Here is a 25185-nt window from a genome sequence, read left to right as displayed (position 1 = left end):
GCTATTTATATTTTCCTACTTCCAGGGTATTTTTTAGTGTATTACTTATGGTGAGAGTGATCTATTACACGTCTGTAAAGGAAAAGTTACTGCATGATACTTAAAAGCTACTAGTTAAGTGATGCTATTGGACAGATTATCTATTTCTACATTTGCTAATTTATTTTGGATATAATTTAGTCTGGATTAGAAGTGAGACAGTATCTGTCTGCTAGATTTAGCCCATCACAGGGTGGATTTAGTCAGATTCATTAAAGATTGATGTTTATTTAAGCTGTGTTTCACTAATGTGGAGCTGGTGCATTTTGTCAAAAGGAAAACTAAATCCACTTTAATGAACTTGCTGAAAAGCTTCAGTATCTGTCTGATTGGTATGATTTGTAGGTAAGACTTCAATAGAAGGCAGCATTAAAAAGATTTAATTAACTATTCTTTAAGGTGTAAAGAGATTTTAAAAAAAATATAACTCAGGCCTTCAGCATGATAAGAAGGTTTCCAAATTATTTAAATCATCTTTCATAATATCAAAGCCATCATAAGCAAATTAAATCCCCTTCCCTCTGTGGCTGACAAGCTGCTGAGCACAAAGCAGGAGTGGAACAGAACCCTTCTGTTATCCAGGGTCTCTATGGGCCATGTCCCAGAAGATTGGGGATCCCAAAACTTTTAGCAAGATGGGTTCTTTCAGTGCTTAAGAAAACTGTGAACCACATCAAACGAAATAGGGAGTTGAGCAGTTCTGTGAGGGTAAAAAAAAATTATATATCTATATAATGATTGAGGAAGGAATAAAGAAAATTGAGGAACAATGTACTGAGGTGCGTTCTTTAAAAGGCAGAAGTGCTTCTGTTAGATTCTGAAATTCACAGAGAGGATGCAACTTGCTGCTGTCTAGCAGAGATGCTGCTGTTGCTTCTCCCTTCCCAGATCACTGCAGGCCTCTGTCCTGTGCCTTTGTTGTGTCCTGGTGTTTAAGCTCAGGTAGGTTTGGTTGTTGTCCTCCCCCTGATCCCTTTAACCCCTGTGCCTTTCTGGAGGCAGGGGTCTCTGCTCCCTGCTGTGGCTCACAGCTCAGATAAATGTCTTTGTGTAGCCCTGGCTTTGTTCAGTTGCATTCAGATTCTGCGCCTTCTGATGGTTTGCAGGCCTCAATCAACTGACATCTCAGTTTTACTGTCTTTTTGCATTCTTTGCTCTATTTTCTTCCTTCCCTGAGGGACTGAGAAACCTGGAATGTGTTGCCTGTAAATTGCCCTAAACTTCTGGACTACAGGATTTTCCTGTCCATTTTATACTGAAAGTGGCTGAAAGCCATCCTCTCTTGTACGTGACTACCAGAATGTTTTCTGCACGAAATAAAACCCAGCAAACAGTATTTCTATCATTTTTCCATTTATTAAAGATGATCTGTTACTTTCCTAAATCCTTTCAAAATAGATTGAAACTGAAGTGAATTTTCTCCCTTATAAAGCATATAACTAAGTCAAGGTTGTCCATCAAATAAGATATGAATTTGCATGTGGGTTTTGGGTTGAGGGATGCAGCTGTCCTCCAACAGACTTTTCCTGTTAGGAAAATTTAGTTTTGCTGTATCCATTTTTGGTTTAGTTTTGAATATCAACATTTTGTACTTCTAAGAAACTTGAGATTCAGTTGTATTGTCCCTCACTAGGACAGAGATTTGAGGTTTAAGGTTTAACATTCTTTAAGCTCTTCTATTGCTCTTAAATGCTTTTCTGGATCAGGTTTTAACTTCAAGGGTATCTCTGTATATGTGTGTATCTTCTTGTTGTCATAACTCTTTAATCAATGGCTTTCCTCTTTTCTTTCTGTATTTAAAAGAATCTTACATGGAACTGTTGAAGAAAAATAGCTTTAAATTATATCATTCTGTGTGTCATGTGTGTTTGTCGGTCTTAAAACAGTTTTCTTTTTAACCTCAGAACTACTATTTTATGTTACTTAGAACTTTAACTTTTCATTATGGATTTGCATTCACAGTATATTTTAGCAAATAAAAGCATTATTATATTTTTGCAAAACTGGGATAATCTTTCACTTTTTTTTTAGTTTTATCTTAAGAATATATTTGAGTCTGAACTGAATAGTTTTATTTTTAAAGTGGTTCTGATCTCAGTGCTTAATACAGCTTGCATTTACATGGTGATTAGTAGAACTTTAAAAATACATAACTGTTATTTCCTGAACCTTAAAGAAATTATCCTCTCATGGAATTGGATTGTCAGGGAGGCAGTGCCTTAAGTTGAGAAGACTTTTGAATATGAAAGTAACATTTGAGTTCCTGTAGCTGTATGATAACTGCAGTTTGCTGGGATGGGATACGCTGAACCCAGGGGCACTGCGACAGATCTGCTGGCAGCTGGGCTCCTTTGAAAGACTGCAAAAAGCACTTCCCCTGGAGAGCTACAGATTACTGGAGAGAAGAGGCTGACTTTCTGATACTTCTTACTGAGTATACTAAGAATCCCAGCTAAATAATTCTTTTAGTTTTGGAACTTTGTATATTTTCCTGGGCAGTATTTGTAAAGGTGGTTTGGTTGGTTGGTTTTTCTTCCCATACTTTTTTTTCTCCAAAAGCAGAAGGGGCTGGGTGGAAATCCTGTATATTCTTAGATCAGGTGTGGTAGCTTCTTTGCTACCCATCATCACTGTGTGGGTATATTTGCAATCAAGTTTAAATAGCAGAGTGAGTATCCAGATGGAGTGTTTTTCCTGGGTTTTAGATGATTTACTTTGATGGGAGCTCCAGTAAACATTGATAGTATTCTTCAGGACTAACTGTACCATCAAGCTCGAGATACCTGGTGTAGAACATCAGGCTTCTCCAAGGCATTTCAGACCATGAATATTTGCCTGCAGTACTTTTTTAAAGTGTTTTTAAAAAGTGTCTGTGATGGATGATGCAAGTCTGAAAGAACAGATGATAGGGAATAAAAGTGTCATGCTTCAGTAGGCTTAATTGTGAGTGTGTAATGGAACAGTGCATCCTCTGTGAATGACAGAGAAAAGAGAGAGTGGTAAAATTTTTCCCTGCTTCAGTTTAGAAGCTTCAACTTTAGAAGCTTTGTGTGCTTCTAAAATTAATTTTAAAAATTAAATTTATACAATATACTAAAGATTTGATCTCCCAGGTGTTTATTAGTGGGTGTTTACTAGCTACCAGGATTTTGAGATACATTACCATTTTATTTCTACACGTTCAGATTCTCCCATCTTGTTTTATACATTTTAGTGAAAATTATAAACACCCAGCTACATGCAAACCAGCTGCTACAGTAGGTAACAAAAATGTAAATGATATTTGAACTGCTTAGGACATGGTAAAGCAGTAATACATACTACATGACAGGTTTTGTCAGGAACTGTGTAAAACTGCAACATGCAAAAGTTAGCAATATTGCTAATTTCAGACTGTTTCTTATACTCTGTGCTTTTCCTTAGCTTTTCAGTTCCTGTAGTCAGGATTGTTTGTTAAAGTTATAGGCTCCTAGAGTTTTCCTTCTCTGAATTTTTATAGCATTTTTAATTGCAGAAATGCTTGAATTCTGTCTGCCTTCTCATGACTCAGAAAAGGAAATTAAAACGCCTCCCTCATCCTAAAACCCCTATTGTAAATAGCTAGTTTTAAAGGGTAATTTAATGAAGGTGATGGACGCAGCTCGTGATTTTTGAATTTAAGGGTTGGCAATACTTAATGTCCTCAAATGGAAGCCCTGGTTAGTATGCAGCAAAAGTGTACAAGTAATAGTAGGTACTAATGCTATAGAAAACTTTTTTTTTTCCATCTATTGAAATGTTACTCTGTATGAAGCTAAGAAAAGCCTTCTGGAGCTGAAAAATGTTGAACATTCATGACTGAGACTTAGCTTTGTGTTGTTCATAGATTTATATAAAATTTAAATTTTTATCCCTAAAAAGACCTTTTTAAAATTACGTGAAGTTGTCCATCTTTAATTTTCTCTTTGTAATACGTACTTACAAACTCCAAAAATATTTAAGAAAGCTGCAGTCCTGTGGAATGAGCTTTGACTTTTGAAAGTTAGGCTGTTGGTCCTTCTTTCTCATAAATCACCAAAAATAATGATAGTAAATTACATCCTTTTTATATCTCTGTATAGCTTCATGTTTTGTGTTGTGCAACAAGGAGATTTGCTCCTCAGACATCCTGAAGTAAATGCTCCCACTCCATCTCCTGTCCAAGTTTGTTCTCTCTGATTTGCCCCGTGCAGTGACAACAGGGGTGAGGGAAGCAGCGAGTCAGAGCTCTGAGATGTGGGCAGTGGGTGCCAGGGAGGTCGTGGCCTGACACTACTTATACAGGGTCAGCATCCTTTGCCGGATAAGCAGACACAGAACAGCTCTCCCCCTGGTGCTGCACTGGGTTACCTGAACGTGCTACAGGATCTGGGGAGTATTTCTGTGCACACAAACCTGAGGCAAAATGCACAGATTTTCATAAAATCATAGAATTGGCTGGGTTGGAAGGGACCTCAGAGATCATCAAGTCCAACCCTTGAACCACCGTTGCAGTTGCTAGACCATGGCACTGAGTGCCACATCCAGTCTCTTTTTAAGTATCTCCAGGGATGGAGAATCCACTACTTCCCTGGGCAGCCCATTCCAGTGCCTGATCACCCTCTCTGTAAAGATGATTTTTTGAAGATTTTTTGGGTGTGAATTTTCAGACCAGAAAAACTGGTCACAAAGGCCAACCTTGGACCTTTGGTAGCCTGATTCAAGTCTAAATTCTATAAAAGTAAAAAGGAGATTTAAATCATCAGCGTTAATTCCATAAGAGAGAAGAGAACTGCTCAGCAGAGGGAACAGCTGGAGAGCAAGAGTTGCTCTTACCTGAGGCCACTAACAACACAAAACAATCCAAGGCATGCACTGGTTAAATCTTAGACAGTGCTATAGGCAACCCCCTTTTACAATTGCCATAGAAAATTATTGTTGTTAGCCACTCTGTTGATAGTTCATATTGTAGGAATTACTAGCAGATGGGAAAATAGATGACTCAGAATACAGTATTAACAATCCATATTTTTTTAATCAAAGGCCTCTAATAAGGCATGTTGCATCTGTAAGATTCATTTAAGCAGTTGCTAGGAAGAATTTGTTTTTTCAAGTAAACACAACAAACTTGATACAGATTATTTTTTGATTGAATATCTATTTTCTTAACAATTTAAAACCTGAAAATACATTTGTTTGGTTATGTTGCACCAACTTAATGGCAGTGCTCCATAATTTAGCTTGATATACTGGAGGTTTACGATGGTAACAAATGCATTATGGAATTACTAATGAAATCTAATTTTATCATATTGAAGACATCACAGACCTAGAGTTTTTATTTACCTCTGTTAGCTGTCAAGGTTGGATAAAGATTACAGTGTGCTACAACCACCAAAACTTTGGCTTTTGCCCCCAGAAAAGTTTGGATGGCTACAGATATGTGTTGGCCAAGTGCAGCTAATGAGTTCCAGACTCTTTTCCAAATCCTTTTGCCTAAATCCACGGACTGCAAGCACCACCCAGTGCCTCAGATCCATGTCCTTCTCCTGACTCCTGTGCTGGACATAAGTGGAAGCCATTTTTCCTTTGACTTCAAGACTTTTGAGAGGCAATTTTTGGTTGTACTTTGTCTCCCTTCTTCTCATCTTATTGCTACAGAACATTTCTGTGGACAGAAATGAGTATATATTTTTTTCAGGTTCCAAATTTGGGCTGAATTTTCATCAGTAGGATTTGACCAGGCAGGGTTATGAACAAAACATGTAAGGTATGGTGTGGGTTCTCCTTCAGACATGAGTTTTGACTGCAAGTAATTATTCTTTGGTTTGCTGAAAATACACATCCAAATATAGCTTGTCCATCTGGGATGCAAGTAGATTGAAGGACCAACAAAGTAAAAATTATTGCACTTCCCGTGCTGAAGTTTGGTTCTGGGAGATGATTGCATCAGTGAGAAAAGAATTTCTTGTGTGTCACTGCTCAAAAACATTTAAAACAAATAGTGACCTGAAACAGTATTGATCAGAGTAAGAATGTTTTCTGCTTAGGGAATATTCCTCCAATTAAATGTTCAACTGCACTGTATTTGACCAACATTGCATAATAACACTGGATTATTTTTTCTTCAGCTTCAGAACTTAATTACTGCTTTTTAAAACTCCAGATTGAACAGCAATGGATCCTCCCACCTTCACATAAAGGGAGTGCCCTTATCTCTGGGGTGTTTGCAGATCTCACCTGTGTTCTGATCCTAGTTGGGTCAGTTCATGTCTGGAGTGGCTCCAACTTCTGGATTTTTACTGTATTCCATCTTAAAGAGAATGGTCACATGAAGAAAAGTTTGGCAAATATTCTTAATCACTTCTGCTGCTTTTTCACTCTGCCAGTAGTCTTTCCTGGCAAAGTCTCTAGCCCTGTTATGAATAAGTTGAAAAACAAGCTAGGAGGAGGTAAATGATTGGTGTCCCATTTGCTATAAGTTTTAGATAGGGTACACTGGGTTTCCAGAGTTACCAATCTCCTAAGTGTGGCTGGGTTGCCTTTTCTGAAGATTATAACAGAAAATTATAGTTCCATTAAAAAATTAATTCTGCTCATATTCTGTGCTGGGTTATCCCAGCTCAGGTTGGTGCTGCTGAAAGGATCTTTTGCCACATGAAGCCTGGGTTGATAGAGCTCTTTTCTGCATGGGTGCCTTTCTTCCACCAGGATTTCCCTCTGCATCAGGGAGAGAAGGCAGAGACAGGAGCTCAGCTTGCAGCACTGGGTACCAGGGTAACTGTGAGCTGCTCTCTTCATAGGCAAAGGCAATTTCCTTGCCCTAGAAGAGCAGAGAATTTCAGTGGGACTTTTTTGGATGTGACTGTGTATTGAGAATCCATCAGCTTGGAAATTAAATTATTCAATATTATCCGAGTCTGGAGATGAGTTTTGGTTTTGTGGGGTTTTTGGGTTTTTTTCCCCTTCCCTTATGCATTGTAACTTTAGTTAGTAGCTTGACAGATATATCTTTCAGGAGAAAAGTGTTTTTTCTGTAAACACCTAAGTTTTCTACTGGAAAACTAAGTATGCATACCTACTCTAAAAGACTACATGTGTGTGTAAAACAGGTGCACACACTTTCTGAATCTTATGTGTGATTAATATGTATGTAATTGACAGAATCAGGGTATTAGGAATTGGAATGTGGAGTGTTGTGTTCCCAAGGCCATATGATTGCCTGGTGATACAAAAAGATCCCAGTGTAGGAAATGCTTTTACCAGAAACTCAAGTCACTGAAGGCCTCTGCCTTGGGGTGGCCTTTCTGGACAATAATTACTGCCTGGTGTGTGACTGTGGGTGTGTGTTCTCTGAAAGGACACAATTGATTCTGGTATTTGGAGTGGCAGAAATTGAGCTGCCTATCACTATCAGACAACTACTATCCTGATTACTCGAACTGCTATGGTTTAAAGCTTTTAAAAAGCTATCATAATATAATCTAAAGCCTTTTTGAATCCCTGTAGCTTGCCCAGCTGAAGGTTTTCCTCTCCTTTGCTATTAATGCCAGTAGCCCTGGTAGTTACAACAACAAGCTGGAAAATTATTTACAGCAGTTTAAGTGGCATACTGGTTCCAAATGAAAGCAAATAAATGCTGAGTTCTATTGCTTTAAGGATTTGAATCAAAATATTTATCATGCGGGGGAATAAATTACATAGGAATAGTGAAATACCTTGTTTCTGTTATTTCTGGGCATCTGATTTGTTGTGTTTGCTATTGCATTCAGCATTTAGGCTCATAAATGCTTCAGGCTTCATGAGGTAGAATCTATAGCACAGACAGAAGTCAAGAAAAAAGGTTTAAAAATTTATGAAGGAGATGTTTATGCCCATGAACATGTGCACACACACATCCTAGAGACAGCTGCAGCTCCTAGGTGTGCTTTAGTGGTTTTCTTTAGAACATAGAGCTCTGACTGTCCTTGTCTAATCCAGCATCTGATATCAGACAAGACTTTAATAACTGTTTTGAGTTTCTGAATGACCCTGTTTCTTGTTACTTCCTTTGAATGTCTCAAGCATCAGCCATTCATACAGATGAGTACCGTGGCTCCCTGAACCCCCTGGATGATGTGGCTGAGATCATCCTAAATGATTCTTACTCTCTGGGTTTAAAAATTCATTCTCTTTCTATTTTAATTCCTAACCCAGCTGTCTGTGATCTTTAAATTTGTGATTTTATGTGATTTAATTCAGTTTGCTGCCTCAGCTTCTCGTTTGTGATTTAAGTAAATCTCATCCATTACCTTCTTCTTTGACTTGTTTTTTTAAAAATGTTTTTTAGTGCTGAATAATTATGTGATTGCATGAATTGGAGTTTGTTCTATGCAGCATGAGCCTGATGTCTACAGTGGTGGCTGAGGGACCAAATGACTGCCCAGGCTGCCCCAGAGAGGGTATGAAACTTCATTAGTGGCAGTCCTCACAAAACATTAGTGCACAAGATTATTCATGATGCCCTCCTTAGTCCATGGGGCTTCAAATATGTTTCTTCTCTCACATGGGCTAAAAAATGTGGTTTCATTGCTTCTGGGATCACTTACCGGGGTAATTGGTGCTGTTGCCTCTTCTCATCATACTGCAAATCTCTGATGCTTCAGTCTGCTAAAAAAAGTATCTTCACTGACAAGTATTTGTCATGTGCCACTTACATTTACAGTGGGCTAAAAATAAAAAAGAATGGTTTTGGTTGCTTTTTTAAAATCTTTCTCTGAAAAGGTGTTTTTCAGCAAGTCTTGGTGACTAAGGAATTATTATTTGCTCCCCCTCCTTTCTTGCAAATATTAATTGGGAGTTATACTGTAAAACAGATGATGTTTAATTCCTTGAGAGACAACTACTTCTATCCTAAGAAACAAAAGGTATTATTTGTCTTTGGCAGAGACAGATGTTACCGATGAGCTACTGAGTTCATCTGTGGTCTCTGAAGCTCATACACATCTAAATATCTTTGTGTTTTTTATGATATCTAAGATGTCTGGCATATCTTTTGGGATCTGCATTTTAATTCTCATCCTCATTAGGAATCTTATTGTTAAAATGTCATTGCATGAAAATGTACATCTTTTTTCATACATTCTTCTGTGTATTTCTCCCTCTTTATTACAACTTTTGAAGTTATTTACAATGTACAGTGTAGTCTCTCAGTAGAAGTCATAATGCTGGGGTTTGGACTGTGCGTAGCAATATGTATTGCTAATTTATATGCCTCAGATACTGCTAAAAATAAATATCAAAAGTAGTATTTCATTCCCCAAGGAAACCAGATTAGACTATATTGATGGAAGCCTGCCCCAGATTCATGAACAAAGTATTGACTCATTAGTCAGGTTGATTCAGAAAACATGTTCTCCCCCCAAGTTGGTGTGCTTGTTTGCAGTGTCAGACTATTTGCAAACAAAGTACTGATTATTGCTTTCCTAGGGTGAAATTATTTGTGCTACTTGGAATTAGTTAATATTTTTCACGCTTGGGGAAGATTTATTGGCACATAAGCCATTCTGACAAGACAGAAAATGTAGAGAGGCACTAGACTTCATCAAGGCAAATAAATCCTATACACAGGCCATCCAAAGGAACACATTTCCAGTGTAGATCCTCATCTGCCAGAGCAGAAGTGCCTGACACACTCCAATACCTGACAAGACTCCAAATCTTTACCTGTAGCAACCCTCAAACCAGTGAAGTAATATACTTGTATCACCAACTGCTCTTAATGAATGCAATGTAATGAACTGTTTAACATTTGGGAGGAAATATTTTTAGAAAGATAAGAGCTTGGTCAAAGGTAACTGCCTCCCATGAATTCAGGAAATTATTTCATGTATTATTTAAACGCCCTGTTGGCAATTTGCTTTGACTAGTTCTGGCAGCCATCTGTTGAGGAGGACAGATGATTTGTCATTCTTATCAGAAAGTTCCTCTAAATATCTGTCAGACTATTACTTAGAGCAGCTATTTTTCTAGTTTTTATAAGAGACTAAAGTTCAGTAAGAAATATTCGATTAAGCAATTAAATATATATATATATTAATATTAATTAATATAGTTGTGTATAGTGTGGCATGCTTTTTTCAGCCTAATGAGTTAAACTTTAGGCCTATATTTATTTGCAGTCTATTTGCAAGTTTCTTTTTTTTTTTTTTTTAAATATACTCTGTGTGTTTGTGTTTTCATATGCTGTTAAATCCTTTACTGTGGAGCATACTAAGGCTTTTGGTTATACAACAGTTGTGTATGCATATATATACTCTCTTAAGTGTGTACAGCCCTGCAACTGTAAATTATAGGATGATGAAAGGTAGTGGTTTTCATTTTCATTCATTTTTAATATTTTTTTGTGACTTTTTCTGGTTTTTTGGTTGTTTTGCAGTTAAAGAATCTGAGTTTAGAAGAATTACAGATGCGATTAAAGGCTTTGGACCCTATGATGGAACGAGAAATTGAGGAGCTTCGTCAGAGGTACACTGCAAAGAGGCAACCTATCTTAGATGCAATGGATGCAAAGAAACGGAGGCAACAAAATTTCTGAGTCTGTTTTACTTCCAGAGATAACACTATGAGTCAGTGTGGACACTGGTAGCTTTGTAAGTTTGAAGGAATTTAATTATGAGAGTTTTCAAAACCCCTATCTTCTCAGTTTTCCTTCACAAGAAATGACAATTGGAGCAGTGAAAGAGCATACATATGGTGTTCTGCAAAGGCAGCAAAACACATTACCACTTGTTTGTATTTTCAAATGTTCATTATAATAGAATTTAATCTGTTACTTCCCAGGCTTTTCAGGTGTATAATGGTAACTTGGTGTTGTACATGAAGGAGTTTGTGTTTTGAAGGACCTGAAACGATTTCTTGATTGTGCAACACTACAGAGCCTTACGTTGCAATATGTTTTCCTCCTACTTAGTAGCATATTTATTATGTAATCTTTTGTTATCCTATTTATTTTTTGCCTGTTTTCTTTTTTTTGTTAGGAAGTGTTAGGATAATATTGTGGAGAGCAGAGCCAGACTATATAAAATTGCTATTGTAGTAAATAAGCTCACCACTGTGTTATCTTTCACAACTCCAATTTTAGTAAGCATCCCAGTTCAGGACAGCACTTGAACATGTATCTCACTCATTCATATCAGTAGAATGTAACCATAAAATAAGTAATTGGCACATGTTTTTCTGCTCTCCTGAACCAGGGACTATTCTCTAGTTGAGCAATACAGTTGTTATGCTACAGAATATTCTTTTAGAGAGTATTGCTGTCATTTTTATGCACACCGAATGATCCCTCATCAAACAAGAAAACAAGTGCCTAATCAGTTTTGATTTTTCTTTATCAGGAGAAGCAATACTTGCAGTCACTCCTTCAGTGTAAATTTCCAATTGCTATTGCAGTTCTGACCACTATAAACTTCTATTTTGCACCGTAGTTTTATAATGAAGTAACAGCTATACTTAATGTTTTTTTTTGTTCATTTAATTTATCACTGTTTGAGGGGAGAGGGAAATTATTAGTAGTTTGGGGTTGGTTTGGTTTCACATTATATATATACGAAGGGATAGTGATTTAAAAGCCAAAGAAAATCAATTGAATGCTTACATATAATAAGTACTGAAAAGAAGCAATGTTTTGTAGTCCTCTGAGAATTTTGTCCTGCAATCAGTAACCTTTCAAAATTCCCATAGTCTTCTGTGGTAGATTTTTGGGAATCAGAAGGGCAGGACCAAACACTTAATATCTTGTTACAAGTTCTGTCTGGTTTATATTGTGGGTTATATCTAGTAGGTAGAATTGACAACATTGCAAAAAATATTTCAGACTTAGCAGAAAATTTAATCTGCTTTCTGAACAATCTACTGTGTTCTCTTATTGATATCTTTACTATTGTTGCCTTTTTTGTAAGTAACTTCACTGTGATAGTCATACTTCTTTAAACAATACAGCTGAGAAGACCTTTGCATTCAACCTTCAGCTGTTAAAACTTTCAATGGTGACTACTGTATGGGCATCTTCTGTAAATGTTTTCTGGAAGTTAGTAATCATCTCATACCTCTTAACATTTACTTCATCATACGTGGACCATTTAGATGGAACAGTGTAGATTTTGGAAACGGTGCATTATATCATAAAGCTTATGCAAAATGAAAACAAAAGTTTTTATAAGATCAGCATCCTATAGCCATGCCAGGACCAGTACGTGGGTTTGAGCTGTGTACACCCCTTGTTGTCATTGTCCTTCTGTCTCTGTGTGTTCGCGTGCACGCCACGCTCTAACATGTAAACCCTAGAGTCAAATAAATCTTAATTTTGATTGTTAGAACATCCTTACCCTCAGCTCTCTTCATATTTCTTTAAGTAATGACTGTCCCGTAGGATAAAGCAAGAACACAGAAGATCCATAAAAATGACTTTAAGCAAGATAAAATGCACCTGGTAGTTTTATGCCTCACATTTGTACGATGAAATTATGTAAAAAATGGTGTAATCATATCACCAGGTCATTAGATTATAGTCATAATGTGGCAACAAAATAACAGCACCAGCTTCCTCCTGTTAGTATTGTTCTTATTTATTTCAAATCATTTTCTAATTCTTGAACTTTTTAGTCTCAAAAACTCAAAGGTGTGTGCACATACATATATTTCTGTAGGCATACACACACATATATGCATTATATCAGAAGAAATATAAAAGAGATTCAAACCATCAGGAGAGGAACCTAGCTTGCCTTTTCTTCGTGTGCCTTTTAAGCAGTGTCATTGCCCAGATACTTTTGCTTCTGTCATTAGCAGCCTTCTTTCCCCTTACTCTTAAAATTTTCCACCAAAAATAAGACTTTGATTTTGAATAATGTGGCTTTACAGTGTAACAGACAATGTCATGAAATGATCACAGTTTTCATATTTTGTATATTCTGAAAACTTTAGTAATGCAGTGTGCTAGATATGAATTGCCTATCCAGAAGGACTCCAGTAAAAGGCCAATTTAGACAACAGCTGTTGCAAGCTGGCATAGTAAAGGTATCAGAAGATACAGGACATCCTTTCTTCACTCCTGATCTGCCTTCATAGAGACAACTCGAATAAATTTTGTGCACATGGATGCACACAGGTATGGTTTAGATGTGCAGGAGGAAGATCTGAAAGCCATGGAATGAAAATGTTGAACAAGCTACTTAAAATGGATGAAAAATAACTTCTGAGATACTGTAAACTGAGTATATACAGGGTGGGTGTGACCAAAGAATACTCAGAGCAGTTAATATGAAGTTGTTAATGTTGGTGCAATGCTGCAGTCAGTGTAAGTGCTGTCTTTGGCTTCAGAATCCACTGCATCAGGGAGTTAACTATGTGCAAGCATAACGTAAAGAAATAGGATTTACATTGAGATACAACTTATTTTTCTTCCTTTTGCTTATATAAATGAATCAAATCATCCATGTTGGTGACTACACGTCTCTTTTGGAGGATGAGCATATCTGTATAGGAGAGCCAGTAGTACAATAACATTGTACAAAGACATTTTAAAAGCAAACCTTGCAAGAAATCTGATAGAACTACTGACAAGTTAAACTTTCAAGTAAGAATATAACCAAGCAATTTCTTGTTTGCTTCTGACTTTGTATGTTTAGGTTTAGTAAGAAAAAAAAAAATTGAAAAATCATTACTTATTACTAAGCATTTGTAATAAAAGCTAGTTTTTCATGTATAATTGTTGTCTTGTTGTTCATTCTAACTGAAACTAAATTATGTCACTATTACCCATTGATATTAACTTCCATAGCTATCTCTCATGCTTTTATTTCCTTTCTGTAATCCTGTGAGCTCAGCTATGAGTGCAGAAAATCACATCTCTCAAAGTCAGCTCTGGGAAGGATTTTCACAGCTCATGACATTGCTGCGAGCTCTGGGATCTCAGTGGAAGAATATCAGGGCAGTACAAGGACAGACATCCCCAGTGCTCTGTGGAAGTCCCTGTCTCTGCAATTAAAGGTTGTGAAAGGCCTAATCCTGAGAGAGCTGAGCACCACCCCAATAAGCTGGTGTCATGGTTTAACACTGGCCTAGCAATTAAACTGAATAACAGACGCTCTCTATAAAGATAAAGAGAGGAGAGAGACTTATGGGTTGGAAACTAAACTACACAGCTTTAATGAAACAGTAATGATAAATAGGAAAAAAACTAAATATATACAAATATACAGGAAAATGGAAACCACATTCCCCTCCCTTTTCCCTCTCACGTCACCACCGAGGCTGCAGGGCAGCCCTGGGAAAGTCCAGGCTGGACTCCTGGAGTCGGCAGCAGTCAGGAACTGGAGGCAGGAACACACAGATATGGGCTGGCACGGATCAGGACCACAGGCAGAGGAACGGATGGAATCCTTCCAGGATGCCGGGTGAAGGAAAGGAGGCAGGAAAGGCAGGAAGGGCAGGCAGCTGGAAACTGGAAGCAGGAAATCATGGCTTGGCCCTCGTGATCCCTCAAATTGATACTGAGTATGACGTATATGGGATGGAATACTCTGTTTGGTCAATTCTGGCATCTATCTTGTCCGTTCCTCCCCAAAGGAGGGCTGCAGGTGGGACCTCTTTCTTCCTTCTGGAGGGTAAAAGTTTTCCTCAGAGCTGAGCAGTGTCCTTGGCTCTGCACACCAGTTTCTAGCAGTAACTATAAACATCAAGTGTTATCAGTCCTAGAAGCACACACTGTCTGAGAAACTTGCTGTTAATTTCAGCAAGTGCAGCTACTTACAAGAGACTTAGCTAAAAGCAAAAGTACAAGACAGAAAATCACCTTTATCCTGGCCCAAACCAGGACAGCTGGAAGTTTTTATGGATGTGCTTCAGTTGGAGGTACTTACAGACATTAACACTTCTAGGTGCTCCTTTGGATTTCTAGTGTAATGAAAACAAGAGGCAATGGATAAGCTTACCTAGGAAATTCAAACACATTTCATGTCTCAAATTTGATTCCATAGCCCATTTCTTTTCTGATTTAAAAAAAAAAATTCCCTAAGAATTTTCCCACAAAGATACTTCAGTAACAGGAACTCATGAACAGAATTCCTTAGTGAACCACAGTATATTCTGAAGTGACAGAATTAAACTAATCAGAATCTGGCAATTATTGGACATTATAATCAGTTTATTTACAGTAAATAAATAAGAGCTTGCTTGTATTTGTCCAGGCATGTTCAGGTGAGGGTGCACAGTGGCTCAGGCTGCATCTCTGTCCAGTGAGTTGAACTTCCAAATATAAATACAGCTCCAGATGAGTGACTCAGTGCACAAGTACCTGTGATGGCCTCAGTCACCACTGACAGGCACTGGGGCTTCAAGCAGAAGGGAGACTGCACAACATCTGTAAAGCCCTTCATGTGCACAGTGTTTTATTCATGTGTTCTCATAAGGGTTACATTCTCTCAAGTGTACGTGTGGTTATAACACTAATTAAAGAGAAGTTATGATGTGAGGAAGTCTTTATTTCTTTGCCTTCATAAATATTAAGGGTTCCAGCATTTCTCTCTGTACTTCTGAAGACAGTGGTGGATGTTCCAGGGTGTACAGGGGGCTGGGAAATTGGGTTGGCGATATGGCAGAGCAGCATTATGCCCATGATTGCCATTGGAAGTCTTGGAGAAGGTAAGTGCTGGGTAGCACATGGTGTTTCTCCCCATTGTGCTGTTCCATGGTTTATTTGTTTTTGGGAATGCTGAAATTATGTTGATTGGTCAGTGTAAAGTCATGAAGTTGCACTTGGGGACTTGCCCCGTTAAGTTGGTTTAAAATGCTTTTTAAAAAAAATACATTTTTCCTCTCTGCTCAGTGTATTGATTATGGAAAGGTACTGCCATTACACAGTGTGCTTGTGTCCTCTTTTTGTTTGATTTTTAATTTGTTTGTTAATTTTTTTTTAGGAATACTTGAAAACTCCCCACACTTTGCCTTTCTCTTCCCCCTGCTCGGGAATATGAATGTGGGTGTTATGTTAAAGAGCCTCTCCTGAGCCAAGTGTTCATGGGACATTGTACACAAATGCAAATGCCAGCAACAGCTTCTTTTTCTCCTTTTCTATTCAGAGATCACTGAAGTCTCAGCTGTTCTATTTTCCCTCCATGTGAAAAGATGGAAAGTTCTGATTCTAACCAGATCTCTCAGAATATTTGTTAGTCCCAGGCTGACTTGATATTAGCTACTTTTCTCCATCGTTTGCTTCACAAATTCCTCAGCACAGATTCTTAGTTTCACTAGGCCTTAGAGAGACTTCTGGGCTAGAGAAGAGTTATGTTTGCCACAAAAAAAGAATGAAAGAAATAATTTTAAAACAACCTTTGGGGAGGAAATAAAATAGCATAAGGCACTTGCTCCTGGCCAGGTCAGTTATGAGGCTAACTATGGGTGGGAGAAAAAAAGTGTGGGTTGGCAAAAGCAAATCAGGTGGTCATTTACAAAGCTTACTGTTCTACATCACTGTTTTGCATCTGATTTTATTCCATTCATGTTTGTTGTCTTTTATGTTTGTGCTTTTTTTAATTCATTAACCACATCTAAAGATAGAAGATAAAAATTAAAAAAACAAAACCAATCCATATGTTCTTGACCTGAGACCTGGACTCTACTCCTTGCTTTTATTTCTTCTTAAGGCAAATATTTTATATTATAGTATTCCTAGACATAGGGATACAGCTCCTAGAGACAAACATAGCCCTGTGTGCAGATGCCCACATTAAAATATCCCCCTCTGCCTCTTATTTGTCCTTTTATTCACTCGGTGTCACTGAGAGGACTGATTCATGAGAAGATGGCCGTGGCCCTCGGAAGTTTATAATGCTCCTTTTTCCCTTCTTCAGATCTTCCTGGTTCTTTGCAATCCTTCTGGGCTTCCAAAGCCTGCATGATTACTGTTAAGGAAGAGACCACAGCCATTACATCAAAGAGAGAGACCAAAAGCTTTTGATTTGATTTATCTGACACTAAGACTTTAGTGGGATGCATCAATTGATATTTCATTTTTATTACAGTACAATGGGGTGTACAGACTTAACAGCAAGAAGTGTCCTTTTGATCTCTCCTCACACATGAAAACAGGTGCCATAGTCCAGAGATCATAGAGGTCAGAGATTATTTGAAGAAGGATTAAGTAGGGTTACCATTTTTCTTAGCAACCACAGCCAAAAGCATGAGATTCTTTAAAAAAAAAAATGCAGTCCTTATTTCCATCTGGAGGGAAGTCATATTTATTTGTCATATTCCAGCTTTCCCTGCTGAAACTATGGAAGACTAGAATTTTTGTAATAAAGAATGCAGGAACAAATCAAACTTTGTAGTTATAAATGCAGTTAATAAAATAACTACCTCTGAATCTCCTAAAATCCAGCAAAAAAGTTTTGTTTTGTTTTTGCTGGTAGTTGATCTTAACAGGATAAAAGTTCTTGAGACCACCCAGAAATTAATGATGTTGACTGTATTAATACTCAGCATTTATATACAGATATCCTTGCTTAATGCAAACCTAATTTATTTTGAAGAAGCAAGCAGACATCTCTAATGCAAGTAAGTATTGCTTCAGTATTTCAATGAGTACAGCTGAAATATTGCTCTGACTCATTCCAGGAGGCTTTCTCATCCTGTCAAAAACACATGAAAAATACTTTGGTAGCCCTTTCTGTGGATGTGCTACAAAATGTTGATGAACTACATACCTCTTGTAGTTTTCAGCAACCTATCATGCTGAGGAAGCACATCCACCACTGATTGCTCAGCTTTTAGAGAAATGCATAAGCTTTTTGGGCTGTTTATATTCCACAATATAATGTGGCTGAAATCAATGGCAATAACGTATGAGATTCAATAAACCTGTTTCTCCTAATTAGCCTAATTACAACTCTCATGTTGACACTCAGGTGTTTGAACAGCTCCCAAATATGCAATTATTGGGATAAATAAAAAAATGAGGATTTCTAGGATCACAGAACCAGCAATACAGTAGCTGCACATCCCCAGATTTATAAATTCATAAATGCAGATTTATTCCAAGAGTGGGTATAAGTTTGAAGCCTTTTAAATGTGGTTAACATTAATTTATTCAGCCCATCAACTGACACAGTTTTTATACATCATATAGTACTTATCTGCAGTTACTGCCTCCACAAAAAGCACCACAGTTGGGTCCTATCTTGCAGCTGAAGTAGGAGGAAGTCTTATTGGCAAAGTGTCTGACTAATATTTTATTTTGTAGACGGAGTCTGAACCAAGGTGTTCAGCTCAGCTCTTCATTCTAGAACGAGAAACAACGATTTGGTCACACTTGAAAAGAAAACTTCTGCTGTGTTACTGAGCTGCCTTCCAGCTTCTCTCATGGTCAGTGGAAATGTTCCCTCAACTCAGCAAGCAGCAGAAGCTACATGGCCTTATTTTCCAAAGACTTGGTTACTTGCCTCCTCCCCAAATACTGTAAGGCTGCTGTGTTCATGTTTAGAGCTCCCTGTTGCTGACTTGGGTGTGGGGAGGGTATGCCTAACACCCCTGGCTGTGTTCATAAATCTGGGAATCTGAACTTTGGGAAGCTGGCTTCTGTTCCTTGGTCCAGACCTCTAAATAAAACCAATTAAAGACTTGGCTGCGCTGTGCACTTTGTAAGCAAAGACTGAATGCTCTTCCAGCTGCAGCTTTGCTTTCCATTCAGCTTTTCTTCTTTTCTGGACTGTATAAGATTAGTGTTTTGTTTTAAAAGCCCAGAACCCGACAGACTTATCTTTTATTTACCGTGGCTGCTTCTTACATCCTCTAGCAGGATGGAGAGATACATTTTGGTTTTTTTAATTGTGCTTTCTCAGGAAGGAAAACTGTCAGATATCTCAGATACCTCGTTTCAGGAAAAACTTACTGTCAAAGCATGTAGCCTTTTTTGGTGTGTCTAGACTGACCTCTCCCTGAATATAATGGGATTTGTAAGAAAATCAAATTCACCTAGAAACATCTGCAATATCCTGTTCCCAGTGTGACTCCCATCTCCTGGCTGGTTAAATGCTTTCAGTGCTTTGAGGCTCCTGCCAAATGTGAGGAAGCACATATTTATTTTGTGTACTGGTGGATGGACCAGTGCTGTGCAACCACTTGCATGACGAGTTGTCCTTTGAGCTCTCTGGCTCTGCCCTGGTGCCACTGGTGAGACCTCCAGTGTGGCTGCGGTTTGTTGTGTTTGGGGAACATGAGAAGCAGGAGTGGGGCTGCCCTTGCTCACAGAATGGGAAGGAAGGCTCAGTGCACTTTTGCCACCAGAAGTATGAACAAGGTTGCTCTGTATTTATAAAGCATTTCCAGTACCACAGCTGAGAAGTCCCACTAATAGCTCACCAGTCAGGCTTCACGTGAAAGGATGAGTGAAGGAGCTGCAGCCTGACTGGTTGAGTTGTTCCTGCTATGGGGGGTTGCTTTGCCTCCCCACTGCTGTTCAAGAGGTGGGGAGATGTGTGAGGGGGAGCTGGATGGGGATGAGCCCCTCCTGCTGCAGCTGCTTGAAAGTGGCACCAGCCTCTTCCCAGGTATCAGCTGTCTCCTTTAAAGTGGTTTTCCACTGGGGATGTGAAGAGCCACTTCACTGGAGGGCTTCTTCAAAATGTTAAAAAAGGAGCACACTAACAGCAACCATAGGAAGCTGTGGAAAGGAAAGAGGGAAAGGGAAAGGGAAAGGGAAAGGAAAAGGGAAAGGGAAAGGGAAAGGGAAGAAAGGGAAAGGAAAGAGGAAAAGAAAGAGGAAAAGAAAGAGGAAAGGAAAGGAATCAAGTCAGTGGAACAGTCTGCTCAGAAGTACACAGTACACAGGCTTGTGCATCCTGCAGTGCCTGTTGGTGTGGTGACCACAAGCAGATGTTGGAGCGTGGATCTGAAAGTGGGCAGCTCTCTTAGGGTGCCTCATACGTAAGAAATGGACAGGTTTATAGCAGACTTTGTCCATTTCCCAAAAATGTTGCCGTATTTAATTAGGTTCATTGAGAAGTCAAACCCCATTGGTACCCTCAAATAAAACAAATAAATAAATAAAGATTGGGAGGTGCTGATGTTTCTTCTCCAGTTCTGTGAAGCTGAAGTGTTGGATTGGTGCCACTGCTTCCTGTAGCCAGGCACATGTTTTTTTTAGGATAATGATTTTGGGTTGTGTGTAAAGGGTGAGGTGATGTCAGGCAAACAAATTTCTGTGGTGTCCAGTGGGAGCTCAGTTTGAGTCTCAGGACCTGTGATCCAATCCTCCACCCTATGTACTAGCAGGAGAAATAAATACCAGAGTTAGATCTTTGTCAGTTGTGTTCTGCTATCTTGGAAAACCCTTTCTAGACTCCACAGAGATTGCCTCTTCCAGATGACAACCTGTAATTTTATAAATAAGAGGTGAAGAGATCCCCGGTCCTTAATGAGAGTGATGTTTCTTAAGAACTTCAACAATTGCTCTCAAGGCACAAATGTTCCAGCTGTCTCTGAATCAACCAAGCAGAGAATTCTTTCTTTGAATAATTCCTTGCTTTGCATTTGAAATTCCTCTAGCCCTGCCTGGATATTGGGCAACTTGAAAATAACTTACAGAGGATCAAATTAATTTTGGGTGTAACTCTATGGGAAGCCATGTGCATAAATTTTAAAAAAAAGGAAAAAAGAAGAATAACATTATGAGAAAAGCATAGCTCTGGCACAACACCTCACCGAGGGATATGAGTGGTGACTGTGGGTTGAATACTGTTTGAAAGTACCTTCAAAGGTAGATTAAAGTCAGGAGTAGTGTGAGAGGAAATGGATAACTAGCACAGCAGGAGCCGTTACTCCAGGGGCTTTCTGCTGCTTGTGTGTGCACAGCTGGGGCCTCTGAGGATGGAGGTTGTTTTGGAAGAGATGAAAGGTCATGTCAAGTTGATTTAGCACCTACAAGTGCTATTGGTATGTTGCTTGGTCCCTAATCTGTGAGGCAGAAACAAGGAGCCTGCAGTATCTGCTCAACTGAAAAATGCAGGTTCCCCACCACAACCACCAAGTAACAGAGTTTCTAAAAGTAGTAACCTAGCCTGAGGTACAAGTTTAAAAGAAACCTCTCTTCACAATGAGATCCAGGCTTCTCTTTATTATAATATATGCTCAGAATATCCTGACACTTAAATCAGTTCTCAATCCCTCGCGAAACAGACTTTTTTTTTTATGTAGCACAAAGCTGAATTTTTTAATATTATGTTATATGCTACTGGGACAAGAAACACAGTACAAAGAGCACCAGATACAGCAGTTCCCCGCAGTCTCGTAAAGTTTTGTACAAAAAAGGTACAAATACTAGAGGTATTAAAGTTGGAAAATTAAATGCAAGGTTCTTTGTTTTTAACTTTGCAATGAGAAGTAGCCCATGCTCTAGATAATACGTGAGGAAAAAACAGTCCTTTCAAAATGGATAAAGGAGTCTACAGGGAAAGAGAGAGTTAGCAACTGATGAAAGTAAGTGAATAATAAAGCAGGCAATAATACAGAATCTGAACACACATGAAAAGCTTAATCACAATCTATATATAGATTTTACATCTCAGGAAAATAATGTAACATATTGCTTCTCAAGGACATCCCCAGCTCTCATAATAGACCAGATTTGTACTAGAAATCAAGATTCTGTAACAGTTTATTCCTGGCAATAAAGTAAGATGCCTGGTTTCCAATATTACCATAATCCTAACTCAAGCAATTGGAAGCTTTTGGCCATTGGAGAGTAGGAGCAGTGATTTTCCCAGTGCCAGGAAGGAGACCATCCCCAGGCAGGAGGAGCACACACCAAGTGCCATGTTCTTTATTGAACTGCACATCCACAGTAAGCAGATTTCTGACCAGTTTTCAAGTCTCAAACACTGAAGAAAGCATCTGGGTTAATCTTCTGATCCTTCATTTCTGACCTGCTGCTCTATAGAAGTGAAGATGCTCTCACAAAACTGATGGAAGAGCTCTGGCCACAGTACTGACTGCTTAAAAAGTACACCCCCTCTTCTCCTCCCTGGGGCCTTGGAAAGGTTGAATTTTTGCTTCAGTTGTAAACATTTGTCTGGAACTTTGATGAGAGATGAGGATTCTCAGCACTTACTGGACTGAGCCCTAGAATAGAGGTTACTTCATAAAGTGGCAGGAAGGGTGTGACTCATTCTTCCTCACCTGGATATTTTGGGGGAGCTAAGACACCATGGAACAATTGTTATCCTCCTCAGTGAAAAACTCTGGTTAGTCCTAATCAAATATTAAAACTGCTGTGCACAGCAATACAATACAGTACAATGCAGCTCAAACATTACATCTGAGAAGTAATGCAGAAAAAAATAAAATAAAGGCTGTATCCCTTAGGATGGTCATGGGAACATGACTTGTAAAAAGAAAACTAAAAGGAAGCTTGGCAAGTATAATCCTGTGAAAATAAGCATGTGAGGGCATATGGTTGCTGTCTGCACACATGCACCATGCATGCAAACACTAAGAAGGAAATGGAATATTTCAGCTAAATAACAGAGGTGGCAAAAGAAAAAAACTTCTCTAAAGTAACCATTAATAAAAGTAAGCTGAAAGTTGTGCAAGTCTTGGAGAGCAATGCAGCTCTGGAATGCTCTTCCAGAGGAGGGGGGAAGCAAAAATCTGACTTCTTTTAACATGGGGGTTGTTAAGTTATGAAGGGAATTCCTGTGAAGAGTGTAAAGTCTTTGTCATTATAAGAACATATTACATTTCAGTGCTTTACTTATTTAGTGACTTTGATCCAAAGCACTTATATAAAAAAGCAATAATGAAAATTCCTTTCAACCAGTACAATAAAAGTCATAATTCCTTGGGGTATTTCATTTTCTTTAGTAGCACACACTTTGGACACATTCCATTCAATATTTGCAGAAATGACAGAGCATCAGCCCTTTGAATAACAATAAATCTAGAACACAGGATAGTTGTGCTGCAAAATTTGGATCCAACCTTTGCAATGCTAAACCAGTGACAGCTGAGGGAATTTGTGACTCTTTGGCAAATATATAGGTCTCTTTAAATTACTGCCCCAAAAGTCATTTGTTTTCAACTCTGTTTTCAACCTACTGCTTCTGAAGCTGAGATAAAACCAATGCTTGGAGCTGGATTGTCTGAAGGCCCCCAGCCAACACACCTGGTGAGAACTTGCAGTGTCCTTGTCATCAGTGGGAGAGTTTGCCACCCTTGTAGCACATAACCACAGTGTTATAACCAGCATATAACCATATAATGGTTATATATATATATATATATAAGCATATAATCCAGCACATAACCAATGTGCTGCATCAGCCCATCTCTTCCTTCCCTTGTTCTTTTGTGGCATTTCAATCCAACAGGCAACCGAGTCCTGTGCTGTGTTTTGGGTGAGTGTTTGTAGGTGTGTGAGAGTTTACACACATGCAATATGAATCAGGGACAAGGCTGCTGAATTTATGTCCAAGACCCAGCAGAGAACTTGTATCAGAACCCCAGAGTGAAAACCTTAGCAAAGCATCTCAAGTGTGGACACCTAATCCAGGGTATCCAGGCCTACCTGCAGGGCCATGTATAAAGCTCTTTGATTTTCAGTGACAGCATCTTGCCCACTGACTTTGTAACTTCTGCAGGCTACGATGAAATCTCCAAAAGTTTTATTTGTTAAGTTTAGAAAGGACCTATTTCCCACTTACCTCACACTTCATGTCCTACATCAGCTGACTGACACGAGGGGAGGGTGTTCAAAGGAAACATGTAAGTTATTTCACACTATGTGTTCCGTGATAGATCTCTGGGCATATAGGAATCTGACCCTGGTTTTCTAGTTTTGGGTGGAGCTTACAGAGAAACAACATCAGAACATCTAGACCAGACAGAAACCTCTAATAGCTTTGAAAAGGGAATTACATATCTGTACCATATTTGCTTTATTCTGCCTGTTGAGTCACTTTTTGTTGTGATATGTAATCACAGGCTTCCAAACATGACAATTTTTGCTTTAGTATTTTCATTTCTCTTCTAACAAGTTTGAATTTATTCTCTGAGCCTCTCTAGTCTTCACAAGTAAAACAAGCAAACAAAAAAAATTACTGTAAAATTACATAAAATAAACAAGATGTAAAACCAGCAGGATCTGAAGAGAAATGCTGTTCTGCCCACTGAGTGCCAGTAGTTTGGTTTATAGCACAGATCTCTGGAATTATGAGGAGAGGAAGGCAGTGGCTTCTGCCTGTTGTCTACAAGTGGCTGATGTCTGTACAATTGCATAAGGGAAGAGGCTGAGCACTCAAAAAATGTTTATGTAAATTCATTACTCTTGAAAACCCAGATGATCTGCTTTCTTGCAGAGAGATCTCTTGCATTTTGGGGTTTTATTTTTTGTTTGCTTGGTTGAGGTTTTTTTTGTGTTGTCTTTTTTTTTTTTTTTTTTTTTTTTTAAGTTCAGGCAAGCCCTTGAAAAGATTTAAATCAGCTACATCACAGAAGCAGGTAGGAGGATCTGCCCACAGTGACTGCAGTATTAAGCTCTTTTTCTTGATCTGCTTCTTTCCTAGTCCCCTATACTCTTCCTTAGCTGTAAGTTCCTTTCTGATGGAAAATGTGACTTAGAAGGTTTTTTTTTTTCCCTTAGAGTTTCCTTGGCAGAAAGCTTAATGGAATTGTCTGCCATCAACACCTGCTTTCAAGCTTTGCTGATAAAATTAGATTTTGCATCTCACCCTCACATATGGCATCTTTATAATTAGTCTTTTTGCAGTATATGAATGTCAGTTCCTAAAATGCTGCCTGGACTGTTCATGTGGGAATATCTTGCTTCATTAAGCAAGTCCAAGTTTTTCATTGGAGCTTCTAATTGTAGAAAACCCACGGTTTTGTGTGTCAAATCTCAGCACCATTTTGATGGACTGAAATACAGTGTATCTTCAGCTTTACTGGAATTGAGCAGTGTGCAGATCACTTCTGGAAATGGGCCTGAGATATCTTCATGGGCCTCCATACCTAAAGTCACTTGAGGAAAAGCAGTCTTTGAGTATGTAGATCAACCTAATCTTTGAAGCAGAGGTAGCTCTATGCTCAGGAGCTTCTGAAAAATATTACCAGAGGTGA

The 25185-nt window shown here is 38.5% G+C and overlaps 1 protein-coding gene across 1 annotated transcript in view; it reads left to right on the top strand.

Moving 5' to 3' along the window:
- The window catches only part of STK3 (serine/threonine kinase 3), a 125759-nt gene extending 113171 nt beyond the window's left edge, over nt 1-12588 (top strand). Inside the window, exon 11 of the mRNA XM_030445956.1 lies at nt 10454-12588. Coding sequence (XP_030301816.1) covers nt 10454-10612 — 159 coding nt within the window. The 3' untranslated portion in view covers nt 10613-12588. The remainder of the gene's footprint in view (nt 1-10453) is intronic.
- The last annotated feature ends 12597 nt before the right edge of the window (nt 12589-25185 follow it).

Source organism: Calypte anna, chromosome 2 (genome assembly GCF_003957555.1).
Source record: "Calypte anna isolate BGI_N300 chromosome 2, bCalAnn1_v1.p, whole genome shotgun sequence".
Lineage (NCBI taxonomy): Eukaryota > Metazoa > Chordata > Aves > Apodiformes > Trochilidae > Calypte > Calypte anna.
Note: the sequence above shows the minus strand (reverse complement) of the source record. Positions and strands in the feature narration are given on the sequence as shown.